This window comes from Nothobranchius furzeri, chromosome 8 (assembly GCF_043380555.1).
Source record: "Nothobranchius furzeri strain GRZ-AD chromosome 8, NfurGRZ-RIMD1, whole genome shotgun sequence".
In the NCBI taxonomy this organism is placed as follows: domain Eukaryota; kingdom Metazoa; phylum Chordata; class Actinopteri; order Cyprinodontiformes; family Nothobranchiidae; genus Nothobranchius; species Nothobranchius furzeri.
Genome location: NC_091748.1, coordinates 79,881,889 through 79,890,960, shown reverse-complemented (window position 1 = coordinate 79,890,960; position 9,072 = coordinate 79,881,889). Strand labels below are relative to the sequence as shown.

Genomic DNA, 9,072 nt, shown 5'->3' with positions numbered 1-9,072 from the left:
GGCCAAGAGGCAGCAAAAATACAAACAGTTACAACGTCATGACAATGATAAAACACTCAGTCATTAGAAGCAGTTACAAGTTACTAATGCAATCTCTGAAGCTGTCAGTTTGGTTTTGAAGGCATTTAGTGAAACTTGCTCAGTCATTTTCCAGGTTTTCTGCAGCTGGTTCCAAGCGGAAGGAGCAGAGCAGGCGAGGGCTCTTTCCTAACTGTGTGCGAGCAAAAGGAACAGGAAGCAGCAACTGATGGTTAGACCTTAAAGAATGGGAATCAAAAATTTTTTCATGTGATTGAAGTGCAAATATAAGGAGGTAACAATCCAAACACTGCCTTGTAAATAAAAACATACCAATGATTTTGTCGTCTTATTGCCAATGACGGCCATTTCACTCGTGAATATAATTCACAGTGATGTGTTATGGGCGGGGCTCTGCAGCATGTGATGAATCTCAGAGACGCATGGTAAACAGAGTCCAGTTTTTGTAGCACAGTTAAAGAAGCATTCATATATATAAGATCACCATAATCTAGTACAGATAAAAAGGTAGTAGTGACAAGTAGCTTCTTTCCTTCAAAAGAAAAACACGACTTATCACGGAAGTAGAAACCCAGCTTTAGTTTTAATTTTTTCACCAGTTTATCTATATGAGATTTAAAGGTAAGGGAGTTATCCATCCGAACACCTAGGTACTTAAACTCATGGACCATCTCTATGACTTTCCCTTCCAATGGGATTACTTCAGGAACACTATTTGGCATTTGCCTATTTGTAAAAAACATCAACTTAGTCTTCTCAGCATTACGGGTTAGCTTTAGCTGATGTAATGAGTGCTGGACTACGTCAAATGCTTTCTGCTGGGATTCAACAACCTGAGGAAGTGATGTTCCAAAACAATAGATGATCATATCATCTGCATAGAAATGGATGTTAGCAGCTTTAATATTTTGGCCCAAGTCATTAATGATCAAGGTAAATAGGAGGAGCCCCAGGACTGAGCCCTGGGGCACCCCCCTCTGGACAACCCCAAAATCAGAGCAAATCACATTTAACACACTGTGTCCTGTTATTCAGGTAATTTGAGACCCATGCTACTGAGTGTTCTGACAACCCAAGGCTTAGTAATCTGTTTATTAGGGGCGACGGTGGCACAGGAGTTAAGTGCTCGCCCCGTAATCGGGAGGTTGCAGGTTCGAGTCCCGCTCAGTCTGTCACTGTCATTGTGTCCTTGGGCAAGACACTTAACCCACGTTGCCTGCTGGTGGTGGTCGGAGGGACCGGTGGCGCCTGTGCTCAGCAGCCTTGCCTCTGTCAGTGCGCCCCAGGGCAGCTGTGGCTACATTGTGGCTCATCCCCACCAGTGTGTGAATGACTGATTGTGTTGTAAAGCGCCTTGGGGGGTTCCAGGACTCTAGAAGGCGCTATATCAAATACAGGCCATTTATACCATTTAAAATAGCATGGTCACCGGTATCAAAAGCTTTAGACAGGTCTGCGAGGCACAAAACTGTTTCCTATCAAGTGCTACTATAACATCATTTACCACCTTCATAACAGCTGTAGTAGTGCTCTACCCTTTTCTAAAACCGATTGACATTAGGGCTGTCGCGGTTGAGGAATTCCCCCTGCGGTGATTCAGGGTGGCTTAATATTTCGGTGTGCGATATTATTGCAGCCCTTTTTTTTATTGCAGTACCATCTAAACATAATGTTTACACATTTAAAAAAGGTTAAACATTGCCGTGCCTTCTTTTCTAACACTTTACTGAATGCAGATCAAAGGGCAGTAACAACACAGATCGCAGTAACGCTTGTTTCTCCGACAGTCGGAGTCCGACTGAACTTAAAAACAACAACATTCAGGAGAAGGTTAAACTTTTAAATGCAAATTTGGCTGCAGCATCTAACAAATAAGAAACAAGTCCCCATTTTGTTTAGTTGTTTAAAATCAAGCATAAAAAATTGCATGTACTGGGCGCGCGCGCGCCGGGGGGCGGGCGCACTGTCATTTCACTTTCACACACACGAATGACGGTGATTTATAGCTCGGTCACGTCCTTGTTACCTACAAGGAAAACCAGCATGTTAACCATATACGGTTTGAGAGAGGATCTGAGAGGGGTGACAACATTTCCAGCAACACTGAAAACCCTCTCGGATGGTGCGCTCGTTGCACTAACGCACACGTACTTGCGTGCGACTCTGGCGAGCAAAGGGAATCTCTCCCCGTTGTTGCTCCACCGTGTCAGGGGGGTTTCTTTAGGGTGGATGCATTCCTCCTGCAGGTAGCGAGTGAGCTCCAGCTCGGCTCAAACTCTCTTCGGGACGGTTGCAGAAGCAGTGCTTGTCCGGGACTTCAGCAGGTCTCCGAGCATTTATTATTATTGTTTTGCCGCTGGTGGCAGCTCTGTCTCGGCCAAGGACTCTGGCTGCGCAGCAGCTGACGTACTGAAAACCAAAGTGCTCCCAAAGGAGCGAAGTAACGTTTCGTTTTGATACCAGTGCAGCCATCCTTCTCAACATGCATCATTGAGTTGAACCAAGTTCAGTAATCGCGGTGGCGCATGATGCAGCGCGGTGGGCTTCTTCATATTGCGATATTTCATTTTTGCGGTTACCGTGACAGCCCTTATTGACATTTCAAGAGGATGTCATTAATAGACAAAAACTCTTTTAGCTGAACACTGACAAGTGACTCCATTATCTTGGAAAGCACGCATAAATTTGATATTGGCCTATAATTTGTAAAAACTGCTGGATCCCCTCCTTTTAATAAAGTAAGTAAAGTAAAGTAAGTAATAAAGTAGTAAAACATGTGCTGACTTCCACACTGATGGAATTTCTTTGGAGAAAGATCTCTGGGGACGTCACCCCAGCACCACCTCATTGATTCTAGAGGTGAAAATCAGGCTGCACCTTGTCCCACTGACCACTTTGCTCCTATCAATGGGTGTGTCCGAATCCAGAGGCAGGATGCTTGTGAGGATGCATTTTGAGGTCGATGACATCACAGCGCAGCAACAAGTAATGTCCTAATTCCAGGAGTCCTGATTCTCACGTCCTCGCTCCACCCGCAGGATGGGTCTGGTGTATCCTCCCAGAGCAAGGCTATCCCAGCATGCTTTGTGCACCAGAAGAAAGGCCTTTTATACTGTCATCATGTTATTGTTATTTAGCTGTTTGATATTTGAACACATTTATTAAAACAAATACTAACTGATAACTCTTTCTGGTGATTGATTTTATCACCAGTTTTATTATTACAGATGTTTTTGAACATGTTACATGAACAGAAAATGAAAAGATGGTAAGGAGACAAGATTATTTATAATAGGTTACACTTATTTACAGATCAGAACCAGTATGGACCAGTTATGTACGGTTAAAGCAGGATTAACCTGAGTGACTCTTCCTGGATCCTTTATTTAAACTGAGTGAGCAAGAAGTCTTTAACAGTGCAGCTGGATCTGCTGCAGGAGGATCCAGACGTGGATGGAGGGCTGGAGCAGACCCGTGGCTGGACGTTTCTGGCCAGAGGAACATCATACAGGACGGTCTGCAGAGAGAGCTTTGGGACGCTTCCTCTCACTGTCCACTCCATCGTCCATCTACAGGAACCGCTGGGCTGGCCCAGACGACGACTGTTACATCTCTAAGATGTATTCAGAAATATGAAATGAGGAGATGGTTTATGGATCTACTGGTATAACAGTTGTGACTCTTCAGCAAATAAAACCACAGTGTTGTTTTTAATAGAGGTTCCTGGTACCTCCTGCAGGACAGAGCACCACTGACCGCCTCCATACCAGCCTCTCATTGTCTGCAGCATCTTCCTCAGGCTCATCCTCCAGGGCCACAACGTCACCAGTTTACTTAATTTGTATTATTGTGATGCTGTAACTGATGCGAGTTCAAAATGTAAACAAAAATTTTATTCCTCAAATGAGTTTATTTGTGAAATAAGAAAAAAAAGTAAGTTCTTTTGAAATGTTTGTGTCAAAAAAAACAAACAAAACAAAAAAAAAAAAAAAACAACAGCAACGTTATAATTAAAAGTCTTCAAAGGTGATAAAAACATGGTCCGGCTTTTAAGTTGAAATCCCTGAGCGGAAATGACGCAGTAATCTCTAATCCCGATCCGGGGTGCTTCCTGTCAGTAAATCACCCTAAAAGAACCGAACGGAACCGAACTCCATCCTGACTGTGAACCATGGGACCGTCAGGTGAGTTTTAACGGCTCGTTTGCACCGCCACCGAGGCGGTGTACCGTAGCTAACCGGAACTAGCATGCTACCACCTGAGCCGGTTCAGAACGCCACCTGGGCCAGAGCGAGGCAGGTGGTTTCGAGTGGAAAAACGGAAGCTAGCCGGTGTGTTAGACCGAACACATGTTCCTATCGGGAGTTATCTAACCCTCCGGTGTTTGTAGCACGATGCTAACTGGTGCAGCTAATGTTCAATTATCGGAGCCATAACATTAGACTCGCAGTGTTAAACGATCCTTTCGCTCATTTTTTCACACAAATATCAGAAACTTTTATTTATCAGTAATCCTCTCATTAGTAACGTGCTTTGTTCATATCTGATGTGGCCGAGAGTCAGAGGAACAGCACAAAGCCCCCATTTCATGATAAACGATGATGATCGTACGATTATTTTGTTCTGATTCAGCTGTTGCAATGTTACACCCCCACCTGTCTTCATCCCGTCACTCAGGTGAGGTGTTGTTTGGCACTCTGGTACCGGTCTGTCCTGAGAACCGGCTGCATTGGGACCTGACCCCAGAGCGGATCCAGCAGCTGTCAGACGAGCTCATCAGCAGCACCAAGAAGGTGTATGACCATGTGGGAGCTTTGGACCTGGATGGGGTCAGCTTTGAGAATACGCTGAAAGCGCTCGCTGACGTGGAGGTGGAGTACACTGGTAAGTGTTGGTTCTGTTCAGTGAGCCATGGCATCAGAGGGCCTGCCTGACTCAGCAGAGGGTCCGGACCAACTTCAGTCTGTAGTCAAACGTTCATAAAGCTGCTTACGCAGAAAATGGCAGCAGGTTCAAGCTCAAATTGTGGCGATGGCAGGCAGCCACGGGTTTTCCGGCAACAAGATTTCCAGTGCCAGCCACCACAGGTGTACACTGCACAAAAATATAAACGCAACACTTTAGTCCTCTTTTCTACGTTCTTGCTGTGTTTGTCTTCAAATGGGTGGCCAAGCAAAGAGTGGCGGCCGCCAGGCTTATAAAGCGCTGGGGAAACCCTGCAGGTGTATCACTGTAGTAGCATGTTATTCAGTACTACAGGTTTATCACTGTAGTAGCATGTTATTCAGTACTACAGGTTCATCACTGTAGTAGCATGTTATTCAGTACTACAGGTTTATCACTGTAGTAGCATGTTATTCAGTACTACAGGTTCATCACTGTAGTAGCATGTTATTCAGTACTACAGGTTTATCACTGTAGTAGCATGTTATTCAGTACTACAGGTTTATCACTGTAGTAGCATGTTATTCAGTACTACAGGTTCATCACGTCAGTAACATGTTATTCAGTACTACAGGTTTATCACTGTAGTAGCATGTTATTCAGTACTACAGGTTTATCACGTCAGTAACATGTTATTCAGTACTACAGGTTTATCACTGTAGTAGCATGTTATTCAGTACTACAGGTTTATCACTGTAGTAGCATGTTATTCAGTACTACAGGTTTATCACTGTAGTAGCATGTTATTCAGTACTACAGGTTTATCACTGTAGTAGCATGTTATTCAGTACTACAGGTTTATCTCGTCAGTAACATGTTATTCAGTACTACAGGTTTATCACTGTAGTAGCATGTTATTCAGTACTACAGGTTTATCACTGTAGTAGCATGTTATTCAGTACTACAGGTTTATCACTGTAGTAGCATGTTATTCAGTACTACAGGTTTATCACGGTAGTAACATGTTATTCAGTACTACAGGTTCATCACGTCAGTAACATGTTATTCAGTACTACAGGTTTATCACTGTAGTAGCATGTTATTCAGTACTACAGGTTTATCACTGTAGTAGCATGTTATTCAGTACTACAGGTTTATCACGGTAGTAACATGTTATTCAGTACTACAGGTGTATCACTGTAGTAGCATGTTATTCAGTACTACAGGTTTATCACGGTAGTAACATGTTATTCAGTACTACAGGTTCATCACGTCAGTAACATGTTATTCAGTACTACAGGTTTATCACGGTAGTAACATGTTATTCAGTACTACAGGTGTATCACTGTAGTAGCATGTTATTCAGTACTACAGGTTTATCACTGTAGTAGCATGTTATTCAGTACTACAGGTTTATCACTGTAGTAGCATGTTATTCAGTACTACAGGTTTATCACTGTAGTAGCATGTTATGCAGTACTACAGGTTTATCACTGTAGTAGCATGTTATTCAGTACTACAGGTTCATCACGTCAGTAACATGTTATTCAGTACTACAGGTTTATCACTGTAGTAGCATGTTATTCAGTACTACAGGTTTATCACGGTAGTAACATGTTATTCAGTACTACAGGTGTATCACTGTAGTAGCATGTTATTCAGTACTACAGGTGTATCACTGTAGTAGCATGTTATTCAGTACTACAGGTTTATCACGGTAGTAACATGTTATTCAGTACTACAGGTTTATCACTGTAGTAGCATGTTATTCAGTACTACAGGTTTATCACTGTAGTAACATGTTATTCAGTACTACAGGTTTATCACTGTAGTAGCATGTTATTCAGTACTACAGGTTTATCACGGTAGTAACATGTTATTCAGTACTACAGGTGTATCACTGTAGTAGCATGTTATTCAGTACTACAGGTGTATCACTGTAGTAGCATGTTATTCAGTACTACAGGTGTATCACTGTAGTAGCATGTTATTCAGTACTACAGGTTTATCACGTCAGTAACATGTTAATCAGTACTACAGGTTCATCACGTCAGTAACATGTTATTCAGTACTACAGGTTTATCACGGTAGTAACATGTTATTCAGTACTACAGGTGTATCACTGTAGTAGCATGTTATTCAGTACTACAGGTTTATCACTGTAGTAGCATGTTATTCAGTACTACAGGTTTATCACTGTAGTAGCATGTTATTCAGTACTACAGGTTTATCACTGTAGTAGCATGTTATTCAGTACTACAGGTTTATCACTGTAGTAGCATGTTATTCAGTACTACAGGTTCATCACTGTAGTAGCATGTTATTCAGTACTACAGGTTTATCACGGTAGTAACATGTTATTCAGTACTACAGGTTCATCACGTCAGTAACATGTTATTCAGTACTACAGGTTTATCACTGTAGTAACATGTTATTCAGTACTACAGGTTCATCACGATAGTAACATGTTATTCAGTACTACAGGTTTATCACTGTAGTAGCATGTTATTCAGTACTACAGGTTTATCACTGTAGTAGCATGTTATTCAGTACTACAGGTTTATCACGGTAGTAACATGTTATTCAGTACTACAGGTGTATCACTGTAGTAGCATGTTATTCAGTACTACAGGTTTATCACGGTAGTAACATGTTATTCAGTACTACAGGTTCATCACGTCAGTAACATGTTATTCAGTACTACAGGTTTATCACGGTAGTAACATGTTATTCAGTACTACAGGTGTATCACTGTAGTAGCATGTTATTCAGTACTACAGGTTTATCACTGTAGTAGCATGTTATTCAGTACTACAGGTTTATCACTGTAGTAGCATGTTATTCAGTACTACAGGTTTATCACTGTAGTAGCATGTTATTCAGTACTACAGGTTTATCACTGTAGTAGCATGTTATTCAGTACTACAGGTTTATCACTGTAGTAGCATGTTATTCAGTACTACAGGTTTATCACGTCAGTAACATGTTATTCAGTACTACAGGTTTATCACTGTAGTAGCATGTTATTCAGTACTACAGGTTTATCACGGTAGTAACATGTTATTCAGTACTACAGGTTCATCACGTCAGTAACATGTTATTCAGTACTACAGGTTTATCACGGTAGTAACATGTTATTCAGTACTACAGGTGTATCACTGTAGTAGCATGTTATTCAGTACTACAGGTTTATCACTGTAGTAGCATGTTATTCAGTACTACAGGTTTATCACTGTAGTAGCATGTTATTCAGTACTACAGGTTTATCACGGTAGTAACATGTTATTCAGTACTACAGGTGTATCTCTGTAGTAGCATGTTATTCAGTACTACAGGTTTATCACGGTAGTAACATGTTATTCAGTACTATAGGTTCATCACGTCAGTAACATGTTATTCAGTACTACAGGTTTATCACGGTAGTAACATGTTATTCAGTACTACAGGTGTATCACGTCAGTAACATGTTATTCAGTACAACAGGTTTATCACGGTAGTAACGTTATTCAGTACAACAGGTTTATCACGGTAGTAACATGTTAATCAGTACTACAGGTGTATCACGTCAGTAACATGTTATTCAGTACAACAGGTTTATCACGGTAGTAACATGTTATTCAGTACAACAGGTTTATCACGGTAGTAACATGTTATTCAGTACTACAGGTTTATCACGCCAGTAACATGTTATTCAGTACTACAGGTTTATCACTGTAGTAGCATGTTATTCAGTACTACAGGTTTATCACGCCAGTAACATGTTATTCAGTACTACAGGTTTATCACGGTAGTAACATGTTATTCAGTACTACAGGTTTATCACGCCAGTAACATGTTATTCAGTACTACAGGTTTATCACGCCAGTAACATGTTATTCAGTACTACAGGTTTATCACGCCAGTAACATGTTATTCAGTACTACAGGTTTATCACGGTAGTAACATGTTATTCAGTACTACAGGTTTATCACGTCAGTAACATGTTATTCAGTACAACAGGTTTATCACGGTAGTAACATGTTATTCAGTACTACAGGTGTATCACGCCAGTAACATGTTATTCAGTACTACAGGTGTATCACGCCAGTAACATGTTATTCAGTACTACAGGTTTATCACGCCAGTAACATGTTATTCAGTACTACAGGT

The 9,072-nt window shown here is 41.3% G+C and overlaps 1 protein-coding gene across 1 annotated transcript in view; it reads left to right on the top strand.

The window, feature by feature from the left end:
• Window positions 1-4,101: 4,101 nt before the first annotated feature.
• Window positions 4,102-9,072, top strand: part of thop1 (thimet oligopeptidase 1) — a 40,256-nt gene continuing 35,285 nt past the window's right edge. The window contains exons 1-2 of the mRNA XM_070554388.1: window positions 4,102-4,223; window positions 4,717-4,923. Of these exons, the coding sequence (XP_070410489.1) occupies window positions 4,211-4,223; window positions 4,717-4,923 (220 nt within the window). The 5' untranslated portion in view covers window positions 4,102-4,210. The remainder of the gene's footprint in view (window positions 4,224-4,716; window positions 4,924-9,072) is intronic.